The sequence below is a fragment of the Spermophilus citellus genome (assembly GCF_964194105.1).
Source record: "Spermophilus citellus genome assembly, chromosome: 4".
In the NCBI taxonomy this organism is placed as follows: Eukaryota; Metazoa; Chordata; class Mammalia; order Rodentia; family Sciuridae; genus Spermophilus; species Spermophilus citellus.
Window position 1 is genome coordinate 44,777,243 of NC_138185.1, and position 16,751 is coordinate 44,793,993.

At 41.5% G+C, this 16,751-nt stretch overlaps 1 protein-coding gene across 2 annotated transcripts in view; it reads left to right on the forward strand.

Moving 5' to 3' along the window:
• SLC24A3 (solute carrier family 24 member 3) overlaps positions 1-16,751 on the forward strand; it is a 531,314-nt gene that overhangs the window by 495,019 nt on the left and 19,544 nt on the right. The window contains exons 13-16 of one of the 2 annotated variants that reach the window (XM_081291807.1): positions 7,267-7,433; positions 10,851-10,965; positions 12,814-12,926; positions 15,956-16,063. In XM_081291807.1, coding sequence (XP_081147933.1) covers positions 7,267-7,433; positions 10,851-10,965; positions 12,814-12,926; positions 15,956-16,048 — 488 coding nt within the window. In that variant the 3' untranslated portion in view covers positions 16,049-16,063. Of the gene's footprint in view, positions 1-7,266; positions 7,434-10,850; positions 10,966-12,813; positions 12,927-15,955; positions 16,064-16,751 lie in introns of those variants that run through there. The other variant, XM_081291806.1, reaches the window with a different exon arrangement.

Genomic DNA, 16,751 nt, shown 5'->3' on the forward strand with positions numbered 1-16,751 from the left:
GGACCCTGAAGTGCAAGCGCAGTGATGCTGGCAATTTTATTGCAGTGTATTGTTATAAATATTATATTTTATTATTAGGTACTGCTATTAATCACTGTGCATAATTTATAAATTGAGCCTTATCATAGGTGTGTGAATGTATAGGAAAAAACAGTATATATTGAGGTGGCACTACCCAGAGTTTCAGGCATCCACTGGGGTCTTGAACAGTCCCTATGGATACGGGGAGCTACTACACTGGCTCTTAGTCCATTTGACACTTTTGGATCTGTTTCTTGGCAACCTTCTTCCCAACCAGACCAGAATCATCTTAAAGAGTAAGTAAGCAAACACTTCATTCCCCCCCTTGCATGCCTTAATTTTTGCTTCCTATTGGTGTATAACAAATTACTGCTTAAAACAACACCCCTTGGTCAGCTCATGGTTCTGTAGGTCAGAAGTACAGCTGGGCTCTCAGAGCCTTACAAGGCCATGTCAAGGTGTGGACAGGCTGCGTTTTTCAGAGTCCCTGGAGAGGATCACTCCCAGGCACATGTGTTCATGTTAGTGGCAGAATTTTGTTCCTATGGCTACACAGTTGGGCCTGCTGACTACTCCCAGAGGCCCTGTGAGTCCCCCTTCCACAGCCCCTCCATCTTCAACTGTGTAGCAATCCTCACATTTCCAACCTCTCTGGCTTCCCCTTCTGCTTTTGAGGGCAGGTGTGATTAGATCAGGCCACGATCTAGTCCCTCTACCTGAAGGTCAGCTGTGCCATATGAACCCAGCACTGTCATCTGACTACAGTTCATCTACCCACAGGTTCTGAGGGTGAGGGTCCAGTAGCTGAGGCCTCAAGTCACAAATTCGGCCTACCACATCCTAATGTCCAGAGGCCATCACTAACTGACCGTAATCAAGCTCAAAACAAAAAAAAAAATTGCTTTTTTTGCTAAATTTTTTCACTGATTAAAGAATCATTAGCATCAAATGAAAAATCTGTAAGTGGCCAAGCACTATGTTGGCATTGGGGAAGCCCAGAACCCCGACATGCACCCTCCTGGAAGACAGTGAGAGATACCCATGGGAAGTGAGACAGTCAGGCTCCCACGCCTGGGCCTCATTACTTGGGGGGGACAAAGGCCCCCTCCCATCATATTTTCCATATTTCTGTGCTGTCTGGAGTTATTCCAGATGTACCTATGGCATTTCAAGTTACAATCATGCATCGCCTAACAAAAGAGATTCACGCTGGGAACCATATCTTTGGGTGGTTTCATTATTGTGCAAACATCAAAGAGTGTACTCATGCAAACTCAGATGGCTACGACATAATAAGATCATATCATCTTATGGATCACCACCATGTAAGCAGTTCATCATTGGCCAAAACGTCATTATGTGTCACATAACTGCACTTGAACCTCCTGTTCACTGCCCCTTTGTATCTTTGTGATTATGTGGCAGATGATAGAGGTCTTAGGCCTTCAGCCACCTGTTTCTGGTGCCTTGTGTGTTAGGAGACCTGACTGCAGGTGTCCCTTTCACTCCCCAAATGGTCCTGTGACTGGGGCGTAGAAACCTCATGCCAGGCATCCAGGTTCTCACCAGTTCTTCTCGGGTGGGCATCCTTGGTAAGTTGCAGACCCTAATTCAGGTATTCTGGAGCGATGCCGGAGAATCTGGATTTCTAAGGAGCCCCTCAGTTAGTAGCAATACTGATGGTCTGTGGGCACACTTGGAATAGCAAGAAAATGGGGACCTAATGTGACACAGTGAACTTCATGACTCTCCTAGGACAGGATATCCTAAATCAGAGCCAGGATCTGTCTCTGAAATGAAGGGGCTTACCTTATGACTTGGGTTCCTCTCCTCCAGCTCCTGAGAAACCCCACACCTGGACTCAGGAGCTCCATTTTAAGACAATGGGGCTGCCCAAGGGTTCTTCCCTGGGGTAGGCAGGCAGGCAGTGGCTCAATGGTAAGAAAGCCAGAGCGTCCCTCAGGCCAGCAGAGGGCATCAACATGCAGGGGAGAGTCAGTCCAGGGACCTCTTGAGCTTAGTTCTTTTGACCTAAAAAAGGTCCATCTACTCCAGGAGGAAATTTTTCCTTCCATGGTAATCCTTCTAGGTGGCATGGGCCACCCAGCTACAGTGCTGGCTTCTCTCCAAGACTTGACTATAATATGCGTAATTAACAAGCAAGTAGTTATTTGGGAGTATGTAAATATAAACGTGTATGACATGCATATAGTGTATATGCATATATGTGTACATAGGAATGCATATATGAATAGATTATATACGCATACAGAGAATACAATATATGATTGGCATATATCCATAGAACATGTACATGCATATTTCATACATATAATATAGTGTATAGTATATATATGAAACAGGTAAAGGTATTAATGTGCCATATGTTTATAAATGCACATATTGTATATATAGGCTGTATACATATAATATACATATATATATCAGATACACCTATATATGGTATGTGTACATACTTATACATATCCACATATTCTTATTTCCTGAGTGAAGGGGCTTACCTTGTGAAGAGAGTCTTACATTGGCAGATAGAAATGTGTATGTAGATTTTTTTCTATATTTTCCATTTTAGTACCGAATTTTTATTGTCTGTTATAGTCAGAATAAGTGTATATGTTAGAAACAAGACCTTTTACTCCTTAAAGCCAGGTTCTTTACTGAACACTATAATTCACTTTCCTTGCTTCGTCTCCCTGCTGCCGGCTGACTTTCATGAAATCATATAAACACCAGCGCATCAGCTCTGTGGAAGGGAACTTTGTTTTCCTAATTTGGTGCTTTGTCCCCAGCGCCTGGAGCAGTGCCTGGCACCAAGTGACATAGAGGGCATTCAATTAATATTTGCCAAGTGAACATATAAATCTCTTCCTTGGGGGCTCTATTTGGACCAAAGGGTAATGGAACAAAAGATGAAATAATGTTCAGAAATACTGATGATTCAAAGAGGAGAAGAAACTATTTTTACCCCCTTATTCATAAATGGACATTAAGATGAGCTAAAATGTGGACAATCCTGTTTGGCCTTCCCTCCTCCTCAAAAGCATTTAAGAAGCACCTTTCCACACCACTGGTTTGCTCAAGGAGTCATATTTGTTATATACGCTTCAAGGCATATCTCAGATAGTACAGAATTTCTACCTTTAAGGTTGTCATTGCAAAAAAGCTATCCTTGTAAAGAAAGCATCTGTATCATTTTACTATCAGTAAACTGTGAGTTCCAGAGACAACATCCTCTTTGTGTGGGTCAAAATATTTGAAAGCAGCTGAGGGGAAAAAACTCAAGAACTCACTCCCACTAACGCATCCTGCTTGCAATTTTACCTAATTAATATCAGTTTCCAATATCAGTTTCCAAGCTCGGATTTCTTTGTTCTTTTTTTTTTATTATTATTTTCTGAAAACTATTAAGGAACCTAAATGAGGTCAGTTCTCTTCGTACTTATCAGTTTCTTTGTGAGCTTTGATTGGCTTTACATTTCAAACCAAACCAAGGTTCTTTTCTTGCAAGGGCACTAGCCACATGGGAGGCCAAGAAGGGGATCCTAAGAGCTATCTGTGCATAAATGCCTTAGCTCTCCATTGCAGGATTAAGAAACTGCAGAATTTCCAAATGCATTTGAGATCCAAAGGTCTGGTTTTATTCTGGATTCTGCAGCATTTGAAAGCCACTCACAAGACAGCTCTCATAACTTCTTCTGTCTTTGTAAAATCCAGGTGCACCTGGTCTCAGAGATCTCATCTTCTGCTTGACCATCTCCAAGATTTAAATCTAACAAGATACATATTGGTTGATGGGAAAATAAACCTCTCCCTTCTTAACTTTTTTTCCTCCTTTCTTTAGTCTGTTCTTGTTAATGAGATACCCTTAGATTCTTCAAAACAAATAGTTTCCTTTGGTCTGTCTAATTAGGTTGTTCATAGCAATATCATTACTATTAATATTCATTGAGCTTGTGATATGCTCTACACTGTTCATGGCTTTCTTTTTTTTATTGATTATTTAAAGCATTACATAGCTCATGATATATCATCTTTCATACATTTGACTCAAATTGTGTTTTGAACTCCCATTTTCACCCCAAATACAGATTGCAGAATCACATCTGTTACATATTCACATTTTTACATAATGCCATATTAGTGACTGTTGTATTCTGCTACCTTTCCTATCCCCTACTATCCCCCCTCCCCTCCCCTCCCCTCCCATCTTCCCTCTCTACCTCCCCTGCTGTTGTTCAATTCTCTCCCTTTTTCCCTCCCCCTTGCCCCTCATAACCTCTTATAATTCTATGTATCATTGAAGGTCTCCTACTATTTCCATGTGCTTTCCCTTCTCTCTCCGTTTCTCTCCCCCCATTCGTCTTTGTTTACTGTAGTCTTTTCCTCATGTTCTTCCTTCCTGTTCTGTTCTTAGTTGTTCTCTTTATATCAAAGCAGACATTTGGCATTTGTTTTTTAGGGCTTGGCTAGCTTCGCTTAGCATAATCTGCTCTAATGCCATCCATTTCCCTGTTCACGGCTTTCAAAATAAACCAATTAACAAGTTAGAGAAGACTCCTTTCTCATAGAGTTTGTATTATCCTTTGGGGGAATCTGGAAATGCATGAAGAAACAAATAAATCTGGTAATTTCCTATAGGAAACATTTACTATGATGGAGATCCTCCAAGTGGGTGGTAGAAAATAGGAGGGGAATGGTGAGGGTCTTATTTATTTTGGGTTACCTGAAGGGGTCTGGTGACAGGTTTTAAGTAGTAAGGTGACCTGCACATTAAAGCATACCCAGCCACAAGAAGATCCAGGCAAAGGGAAACACAAGTGCAAAGGCCCTGAGGCAGAAGAGGGCTTGGAGTATCTGAAGACTGAAAGAAAGCCAAAGAGGGGGAGCGTATAAGTAGGGAAACCTGTTGGCAAGGGCCAAATCAGACAAAGCCTTATACTCCTCAGTAGGGAGGCATAGATTTACTCTATGGGTAATTGAAGCCAGGGGAAATTTCTAGAACGATTTGCTTTCTGAACTTTCCCTCTGACTCCAAGTGGCAAACAAATGGACAGGTATTGGACTAGGAAGTTCCTTTAGGAAGCCAGGTGTTTAGCCAGGCCACAGATAAGCAACCTGGCCCAAGGGAAGGTTGTGGGGATGGTGGAATACCCTGGGCTGGTTGCCAGGGCTGGCCATGGGGTAAAAGAAAGGAAAGGATCAAGAATGACTCAGGATTTGAAAGCAACTTGAAAATTCTCTTGTCTCAGCCCCTGACCCACAATCACATGATTTAATTCTCCCAGCAACATGGTGAGCTCGGCGTTACTGTGTCCACATGTCAGAAACCAGAAAACCAGGGGATTTAAATACCTCGGCTCTGAGGCCAAAAAGTGAGTCTGGACGGTAGTGCTGTCTGATGAGGGAGGCACACTGACCCCTAGAGGCCGTTCTGCCTCGGCCATCAGAGGGAGGCTGGGGATGCCAGCAATGTTGTTAGGTCACCTTTCTACGCAGTTGTAAGAAACTATTCAAAGGCTAGTGAGAGATACTGTGAAATAGGCCTGGATGTTGGTTTAAAAATATGAAATGGGGCTGGGGATGTGGATGATCGAGCACATGCCTAGTATACACAAGGCTCTGGCTTCAATCTCCAACACTGTAAAAAGAAAAAAAAAAAAAGAGAAGAGAAATTTTATTAAACCTTTTATTGCCACCTGCAACAGTCCATGCCTATAACCCCACCAACTGGGGAGGCTGAGGAAGGAAGAGCAGAAGTTTGAGGCCAGCCTGGGCAACTTATTGAGACCCTGTCTGAAAATTAAATAATAAAAAGAACTGGGGATGTAGGGATGTAGCTCAATGGAAGAAAAGCCCTGGGTTCAATTCCCAGTTCAAATAAATAAATAAATAAATTTTAATCATTGTTCAAATAGTATCATAAAAATTAACTCCTTAACTCTGGTGGGAATATAAAGTAGTTCAATCATTTTGGAAAACTTTTTGTTTGGAAGTTTCTTAAAAAGTAAATACCCACATCACAACTCAGCAATTTCCGCCCTAGGTCTTCATCCAAGAGAAAGGTAACTGAACCCATCAAAAGGCTTATAGAAAGAGGTTCCTAGCCACTTTAGTTGTAATATCCCCAAACTGGTAACAACCCAAATACGCATCCACAGGAGAGTGGATGATCAAATTGTAATATATTTACAGGATAGAATACTACACAGCAAGTAAAAGAAAGACTTCGTGATACATGAAAGAATCTCAAAAAAAATGTTGAATAAAAGAAGGTAACACATAAACATATTAGATGACTTGATGCATCTTGAAGCTTGAGAACAGGAAAGACTAATCTTGGTGGTAAGGGTGAGGATTGATTAGAAAGAGGCACAGAGAACTTTCTGGAAGACAGGGATGTTTCATATCTCCACTGAAGTAGAGAGTTATGTAGATGTATAAATTTCTTTCTTACATTTATGTGGATGTATACATATTTCTTCCAGAGTTGAATTCATATTTCATCAGGAATGCAATATGGATATATTTATGGAGACGATATCAAATTTATCAAAGGAGAGATTATACAAGGAACTCATGGCATTACAGTCACCTGAATAAGCACACTCGGCATCTCGGATACTCAAAGCGCTCAGGCAGCACAGAGATGGCAGAAGTAGATCACCTCTGGGAGATCCATCATCTGTCCCTACCAACAAGTAGTTGCTGAACTGAAAAGCAGTTACTCATTTACAAACCCTCATCAACTTGAGATACAAATGTTGAGAAATTCCACCAGATGGTGTTGTCTCGGCGGACACTTCATAATTTGAAAAAATTGAGTTACCAAACCACATGGAGAACAGACACACACTGGTGGTCTCTCCCCAGCCCACACTACACACCCCTACACACACTCCACCCCTTGTGCGTCCTGAGTACCTTCCTCATCTTTTCCTCCCTGGCTCATGTGTCGAGCCATCCTGCCAGCCTGGTATCACTCAGATGGGACTCACCCTGTCACTTCCGAAATCTAACTAGCAGGTGGCCAGTGGGTGACTATTTTTAAATTCTGTTCGGCTTTGTGTGTCAGGCATTGCTGGTGATGGGAAGCCATTGGGGTAAAGTTTTAGGTAAAGAGCAATACAAGGAGGGTTAGGACTGGGGAAAGCCAGAACTGGGACTGCAGAACAAAGAAGCTAACCCATTTGTGTTTCCCTTTTTTTTTTTTTTTCATTTTTCCAGCTGGCAAACTGGAAACAGTGAAATGGGCATTTACCTGGCCACTGAGTTTCGTCTTATACTTCACTGTCCCCAATTGCAACAAGCCCCGCTGGGAAAAGTGGTTTATGGTGACATTTGCTTCTTCCACTTTATGGATTGCAGCTTTCTCCTACATGATGGTGTGGATGGTGAGTCTATAAGGGACACCAGGACATTGCTAGGTCTCTTTAGAAAGAAAGGTAAATTGGTCTGAAGGTGAATAAGGATTGGGGTTTTCATTCCCATAATTGCATCAACCAGCTATTGCTATAATGAGCTGTGTAACAAACTATCCTTAAACCTGTGGTTTAGAATCATAAGCGTGCATTCTGCTTAACACATGTTCGGCTTGACAGGGATTTGATTAATCTTAGCTGGGACTGATTATGATTTATCCAGCAGCTTAAGTCTGTGTCTACCTCCCGTAGTTGTTCATTTTCTTTGGATCACTGGCTTCCTCAGGGAATGTTGCTGTCTTGGTATATCATCGGAATACTAGAAGGCATACGGAAAAACTAGATGCCTCCTAAGATCTTCACTAGGGACTGACTTACTTACCATGTGTCTACCAATATTCCATTGGCCAAGCCCAATGTCAATGGAGTTGGGAAAATATACCCCATCTACTTTGATGGAAAAGCAACAGAGTCACAGGCAAAGCATATGGAGCAAATATGAAAGAATTGGGAATGGATGCTCACTCTGACCCTTCCCCCATTAACCCTGATCTTAGTTTCTTCAACTGGACAATAAGGTCATTCTGAAGCTAAAATAATGACTCTGTGATTAGCATGCATTATGAGGCTATGACTCAAAAGAGTTCTGTCTCAAAGTCTTTTAACAAACCCAGACATAGGGTACACATCTGTAATCACAGCAGCTCAGGAGGCTGAGGCAGGAGGATCACAATTTCAAAGCCAGCCTCAGCAACTTAGCAAGGCTCTAAGCAACTTAGTGAGACCCTGTCTCAAAATAAAATATAAGAAAGGAGTAAGGAGGTTGCTCAGTAGTTTAGTGTCCCTGGGTCCAATTCCTGCTTTCAAAAGACAGAAACTCAAACATCCAGAATGTATATTGCTCACTTTTGACTACACTTTTAAATGGGAGAGCAAGCCTAATTGATCAAAATTGGAGTTGCACAGAAATTAAAGCCATGACAAATTTATGTAAATCCAAATTAACCTTGCTTGAGCATTGGACAAAAGTGTTACATAAATTTAGGCGAATTAAACTCAAACGGTAAAAACAAGTTTCAAAAAGGTTATTTTGAAGGCAAATTTGTAAGTGTGGGATTTAGTCAACTTTTTTCATCACCAAAATACCTGACAAGAACCACTCAGAAGAGGAAGAGTTATTTGGGGCTCCTGGTTTCAGAGGTCTCAGTCCATAGATGGCTGACACCATTGCCCTGGGCCTAAGGTGACCCAGCACATTATGGTAGAAGGGCCCAGAGGAGGAAAGCTGCTTAGCTCATGGCAAGGTCCGGAAGCAGAGAGAGAGGAAGGAAGAGGTCAGAACAGAAGAAGGAAGAAGACACAGGGAAGATGTAATGTTCCAGCACTCACCCCTGGTGAACCACCTCCTCCAGCCACCTGCCTAGAGTTACCACCCAGTCATTCAAGCTAGGATGGACTGATTAAGTTATAGCTCTCACAATCCAGTCACTTTGTCTCTGAATATTTCTGCATTAGCACAGGAGATTAGGGGGGGACGCCTCACAGCCAAACCATAACAGTCTGACACAATGAAGTCATACCTATCCCTTGCCTCAACATCATAGTCACTAAGAATCCTTTTAACTAAAATCTTATAACCAGAGAGTTCTACTTATCCCATGTTTATTAACATTTTCACTGGACATAGTCACCAAACGCCCCCTCTGACTGGATTTGGAGGCACAGTGCTGCTGTCCATGATCTCAAAGTGCTCGGTGGTTTTCTAGGGAGTCCACTAACCAGCCCACGGACTAATCTGGGACCACCCTCCCTCTGTTTGCTGTCTCCCCTCTAATGAAGGTTCTCATAAGACCTCTTTTCTCTAAAGGCGAGAAAAAGAAACAAGGGAAAGCAAGAGACTTGGGCTGGGCCTTCTGGGTAACCGGTTCCCCCAAACTCCAGATTCAACCACAAATATCATAACAGCAAAAGTACAGAAGGCCAATCCGAGCTGAGCCAGACCACATTCCTACAGGGATCCAGCACAGGGTTAGTAAGGAAAAACAAGGTTTGGCCAGGATGCTCATAACTACATTTGACAAAGGCTTCTCAGAGCCACAAAACAGAAATGTGTGTTTCAGCAGCTCCCTTTCCTCCCTGGAGACTGGAAGTCAGAAAGCCTCGAGGCCACCGCAGGATAAATTCAGGACTGAACGGAAATGAGGAGCATTCTCTGGTTTGAAAGGGGCCAGCCAAGCCTCTCAACAGATTTAACTCATATCTCCCAAACCTTTTGACAGGGAAGGAGCCTTTGAAGTGAAGTCAGGTTTTCCTACATAGGTGTCTCTATCAGTGGCTGGCCCAGGAGGAATTGAGAGAAGAATGCGCTCCTTGCAACATGTGGTTTGCTTTTTTTTTTTTGCAATTTTATAGAAAGTAAGGAAGGTCAGGTGGCATCCTGAAACTTCTTAGTAGTTTCCCTAGGACCGGGAACTTGTCTCTTTTTCCACTTACCTGTCCATCATCACTGGGCTCCTTCATCATCTCTCTTATCCACTGCTTTCATCTCAGTTTCCCCATCAGGAAATTAGAGGACTACAAGGTGCTCATTTGCATAATGGAAACAACCTCTCAGGCTTGAACCAAATTCTGACCCTTTGGTAAAATCCCTCCTGTGTGAACAGGAGTGCTGCCCGTGCAAAGGAGTCAACCTCCTGGGTCAGAATCCCCTTTGCACTCACTAGCAGCACTATCCCCTCTGCAGTTACTCCTGAGGCCTCAGTTTCTTCATCTGAAGAATGGGAACCACATAACATTTACTCCATTGAGTAGTTGTAAGAGTTAAAGAAGTTAAAACTCTTGAACATCGCTTGGCCCAGGACTTAATGATGTTGACAAGGACAATGACCATATGACCAAGTGCCAAGGAAGTGAGGACAGGAAAGGCTGCTTATGGCTTTTCCAACAAAGGGGTGAAATTTAGCCCCTTCCAGCTCTCATGAATTCCCACTGTACTACTGATGTGGATACTTAAATTTCTCCCACAGCCCAACAGCCATTCATTCTGGATTTTCCTGGACCATCTTGAGTTCAAATATCCTATCCCAACATTGCCTTTCCCAGAAATTCGGGTTCCCCTCTCTCAAATTGCTTTTGTCTCCTCAAAGGAGTAAAAGAAAGGCCAACTTTTCAATGGAAAGTCTGGATCCTGTAATTGCACCGTCTCATGATCTGAAGCTCTGGTCTCATCTACATAATATTCATTGCCCCCTGAGTTGATAAAGAGGGCGGGCATTGCCCTTCAAAGAGACAGCCCAGGTTGGACAGCTTTTCGAGTCTTGCTTCGAGGAACCAGGGACAGGTTGGGCTCTTGGTGGCCCTTAATTCACGGCTTCTTCCTGCTTCTTCCAGGTCACAATTATCGGCTACACTCTGGGGATTCCTGATGTCATCATGGGGATCACCTTCCTGGCTGCCGGAACCAGTGTGCCCGACTGCATGGCCAGCCTCATCGTGGCCAGACAAGGTGGGACCACCAAGGGCAGCAGGGATAGGAAGGAAGGCCTCCCAACCTCAGAGCAGGAGTATGCATGCCAATTAAGAGAGCAGCAAATTCCACCTGGAAGGAGTTATGGGAGACTTCAATGCCAAGTTGGCCTAAAGGCTTCCTGAGACCAAAAGGTCAGGAAAAAGAGCCAGAAGGTTCTACTCCCTTGAGGAAGGCAGAGATGTTTTCCTGGGTAGCATCCACAGATCATTCTGGTTGTACTACTGTCCTTTTATTATAAAAGTAGTACTAAAAGCCAGGCTGGTGGCACATGCCTGTAGATCCAGAGACTTGGGAGACTGAGGCAGGCACATCTCAAGTTTGAGGCCAGCCTCAGAAACTTAGCAAGACCTTCAGCAACTTATCAAGACCCTATCTCAAAATAAAAAAGACTAGAGACATGACTCAGTGGTAAAGCACCCCTGGGTTCAATCCCCAGTACCTTAAAAAAAAACTTAACCTCTACTAAAGAAGGCATTTTATGTGCATTGCCTTATTAATTTAAGCAACTTTATGAGGTATGGACAATTGTACTCCCATTTGAAGAATAAAGAAAGTGGGCTTAGAGAGGACAGACCCCTCCATATCTAAGGCTTACCCACGTGTAGCACTCCTCAAAGTGACAATTAGCTGAGGTCAGTTTTCAGCATATGACAGACTCTTTCTTCCAAAACTAAGCTCACAGTTCACCTCACCAGATGGACACTCTTCCCTTGCCACCCCACAATGTGCTTGGGGTTGGACCCCAGACCTTGCACATTATGAAAATGCTCAACCACTTAGCTGCATCCCTGCCCCAGAAGAGCATTTCTGATGGCCATGACCTTCTCAGCACCCACTCTCATTTATATTCCTGATTTATGCTTGAAGGCATTTATTTTAACACATGCATTGTGCAATTACAAAAAATAGCACAGAAGTGCTCATGAAATTCTACAAATTTCATTATTTTTATAATGCTTAATTATTCAGAATAACTGAACACAGTATAGAACTATAATAGATAATACTAAAACATGTAAGTTGGTGAGTTCAGGAGCCACTTTGTAGACTGCTGAGTTTATTCCTTTCTAGAAGGATGGCTCAAAACCTCCAGAATTTTTGGAAATATATTTGATTTTTTTGCATCACTTACATTAACTCAGTGATTACATTTGAAGTGAAGGTCAACAGATTGATAGAATATGTGTCCCTGTGTTTTAAAATCTGCACAGGTCTTGATATCAGTGATGGCCTGGGAGAACCAAATACATGAATCAGCAAAACTACTGGCTTTCGGTCACACCAAAGACTTGGGAGAGTCCCATGTGGGGCCCCTGCCCTCTCCTGGTGTGTTAGCCAGCTTTTTGATGCTGTAACCAAATTACCAGACAAGGATAAAATAGAGGAGGAATACTTATTTTGGCTCATACTTTCAGAGGATTCAGTCCATGGTCTGCTGGCTCCATTACCCTGGGCCTCAGGTGAGGCAGAACAACATGGTGGAAGGGAAAGTTTCTCAGCTCATGGCATCCAGGAAGGAGAGAGAGGGAGGAGCTAAAGACAAGATAAACCCTTCCAAGGCACACCTCCAGTGACCTGCTTTCTCTAACTAGGTCTCACCTCTCAGTAGCTCATTAAGCTTTCAATAGATTAATCCCTCAGCAATTGAATTAATGATGAGATCAGAGGCCTCATGATCCAATTGTTGCCTAAAAAGCACCCTTCTTAACTTTGTGGCATTGGAGACCATGCTTTTAACACAGGAGCTTTTAGGGGACATTCCAAATCTAAACCATAACGCCTGAGATGTCTTCTCCTCACTTGAGCAACCTCTTGTCCTTGCAGGGATGGGGGACATGGCTGTGTCCAACTCCATTGGGAGCAACGTGTTTGACATCCTGATTGGCCTGGGTCTTCCCTGGGCTCTGCAAACACTGGCTGTGGATTATGGATCTTATGTAAGTGGCTTGTTTCCTCTGTATGTTTTTCTTAAATGCAAAACTACATGGACTCTCTTTTTAGTTGTCTTGGCCACTGAGACACTTTTTCAGGGAAAAATAAAATGTAGAAATAGTAATGTTGAGAGGAAAAAAATTCTCCTTGTCAAAGTCCTCCCAAATTCAGGCTTATGGTGACATTCAGGTCTCTAAAGCAGAGGTTAGCAAACTTTTTCTGCCAAGAGCCAAATAGTAAATATTTTAGGTTTGTGGACCAGACAGTCTCTGTCATAGCTACTAACTCTGCCCATGTATCAGGAAAACATCCAGAGAAACTGTGGCTGTTTCAATACAACTTTATTTACAAAAACTAGAATTTAAGTTTTTATTTTATTTGGTTATATATTTGTTTTGATTTTTTTTCAACTATTTAAAAAATGTAGAAAGCATTCTTAAGTCATGGGCCGCTATGCAAAACCAGTGGGTGGGCCAGATTTGATCCCTGGCTCATAATTCACCAACCCTTACTCTGTTTATTTGCATTTACTTCATCTTATCACATGTTATATGATGCATGTAAGGGAAGCATTGAAGACATGTCATTCAGGTTGGTCACTGAAAGGGTGTCCTCCATTGGGTGATCACGGGATTCCAAATGACACTCCTAAATTCTGCAGGCAAAGACTGAAACTGTTGTCAGTCAGGCTCTTAGGAACTGACTCACATCAACCAAATTCAGAAGAATTTAACGCATAGGCTACAATGTCAGATGATAGTAAGACACATAAATACCAGGCAGAAAGCATGCTAATTTGGGGTGATTTGTTCTCTATTGCTGAAGAAAACGTTTATGTGGAATGTATTTTGAGGGACCCATGACTATCCTCATATTCAAAGTTTTACCAGGAACACTCACAGGAATCAATAACAGGTTATAGGCATGGCTATGATGTATTACAGCGAAGGATATGGAGTGAAAGCAACAGGGAAATGTAATGCATCATAAGCCCAGAGAAGTCAGGTGCAAGCTTCCAATTCCTCCCCTTCTGAGTCTCACAGTTCTCCCTCGCCGTGATCTACAGGGTCACATGTCAGATGTCTCCACCCAGGAAAGTCCAGTGGAATCTGAGACTGGTCATGTAGATACATTTCTGCTATAAGAATAGCTATGATAACTGAATCTCCAAGCCCCAACACAGACACCAGCTATACATCATCAAGCTTGCTAAACAATTCTGGCAACTTGGTACAGCATGCTCCAGTGTTTCCATGTACAAAACAACATCATCATTCAGCAACATTCCAAGGGACACATTCTCAAGGATTGACCAAGACACCCCCATAGGCACATAAGGATTAAGTAACTAATTCTGCTGTGTTGACACCTTCCACATAGAAAGCCAAATTATTATTTCATTTGTTAGAATAGTATTGCTAGCTACTGTTTTACAGACAACTCCAAAATTGCACGAAAATAGCTCAACAAAGTTTTATTTCTTATTCAATTTTTACTGCTAGTGTTCCCCTTCTGGCAGCTTCCATGGACTCTTCCAAGGAGAAACTAAGAGATGAAGGTTTATTCTATCATTTGGTTCTTTCTTTGGCCACACAGAAGAAAGCATAGAGAAAGCAAGGGCATGGAAAATTATACACTGAATTTTTTGATGAGCATTAGAAATGGTTTATGTCCTGTCTATCTTCATGCCATGGACCAGAGAAGTCACCTGTACCCACCTAAGTGCAAGAAGGGATCCAGGTCATTAGTTTAGCTGTGTGCCCAGGAAGGGAAAGATAAGCAGATGGCAGTGAACATTAGAAATCTCTCTAGTTTGACACATGTGGTTGAGAGTGAAATCCAAACAAGAGGAATCTGCTGTATAACCTTTTATTTGGAGCTGTATTGGAGGGCTTATCTCTCTGCCATGAGAACTCTCAACCAAAATACTCAGGTTGAGCTGCCTCCTCTTTCCCATACATGCAGGGCACATTGACCAATCCTGGCTCTTTCAGCTCCTTTTCCTGGGTCATATGTGAAACACCCCTCTTTCACTTTATTGTGCTCAAGCTTCAAACAATATTATTGATTGGTTGTGTTGAAACTATCTCATTAAGGTTGGCATATATCACTTTCTTAATACAAGTCACTTTGGTTCTGTTTTGCCAATTCTAAAGAGATATCTACAACTAGCTAATGTAAACCTTTACTTTTGTCTTCTTTTTATCTGATTATAAAAATAGCTCATGTGATATATAGAAAACTCTGGAGCAGCACCTGCCCAGTATCTCTCTATAATTATGAAAATGCTCTCTAAATGTACTGGCTAATGCAGGAGCCACCAGCTACATGTGACTTGTAAGCACATGATATGTAGTTGTTGCAAGTGAAGAAGTGAATTTTAAAATTTTACTTAATTTTAATTACTTTAAGTTTATGTAGTCACATGTAGCTTAAGGCTACCTATTGGACCATATAGCTCTACATTAAATAAAAAAAATCCATAGAATAATCCAGAGATAACTATTCTTATTTCATCATATTTTCTCTTTCTAAATTGTATTATATGACTGAGATTATATTATACATAGTGTACACCGCTTTTTATACATATTAATTCAAACATGTTTACCTTTAAATGTGATTAGAAACTTCTTTTTCAAAGTTGGCCTATTATTCCAGCATATGAATATTCAAGAATTTACTTAATCATGCCATAGTTCTTAGACATTTACATTACATCACGATTTTCACTGTTATAAATAACTATGTCTCAGACATCTTTATATATATCAATAGATAGATTTCAGAGATCTGTAAAAATTTTGCACATAAATCTATATCTACATTTTGTTATTTTTTAGATAATTTTCCAGGAGTTGGAATTGTATGTAGAATATTGTTTTACAAAATGATATTCCTTACAATTTAATTTGTCAAATTTCATTTCTGAGGGTTGGGGGCAGCTACACAGTTCTGGCATATTCTGACCACAGGAAGCTTCATGAGATGAACGCTGAGGCTTTTCTATATCTGTCTTTCTTATGGCACACAGTGCAAGGCAGGAACATTCTTGAGCCATGTCAAACACAACAGAAGCCATGATGAGATCTTCCACTGCATTTGCAGTTTACTTTTCATGAATTAGAGAGACACTTTCCAACCCGGAACAAAGAGTTTACTGATTCCATCATTCAGTCTTTCCTTCTTATCAAGCAGTTCAACTCTGGCCTCAAACCTGCTTACCCTGCTCTGAACAGAAACCCTGCAGTTAAGGTGACCTAACTACTTTGGAAAATATTTAGTAACCCTCTGTCATTGCCTGATTTTACTTGGCAAGGAAACCAATAAAGATGCCTCTTAACCCAGTTGAGTACTACATATATGAATGTAATAAGTTCATCTATAACCCACCTGGTTTGTTGATTTATTCTTCTATTTGTTTCACTTTCTCAGTTACCTCATTAAAGTTGTGAAGAAGTAAAAATCATATCTAGCTGAATTTCAACTACTTCTGGTCTTCTCTGTTGAGGACGAGAAGAAAGTGCTAAAAAAAAAAAGGAGCAAAAAGAAGAAAAGAAACTATACTCTAAATAATTCAGAAAAAAAAAAATCCCTTAATAGTAAAATTTTGCCATATTGACCTTCCAGTGAGAGATGGACAGGTAGGAGCAGGAAATGAGAATCCTTCCAAGGTCCTTAAGATCCATGGTATTAGCCTTGTATTACTATAATGAAATACCTAAGGCAACTAACTTAAAAAGTTCTGCAGTTTTCTGTCCAAGATTGAGTGACCCCACTGCTTTGGGTTACTGGTAAGGATAGCACATCATGATGGGACTATGAGACGG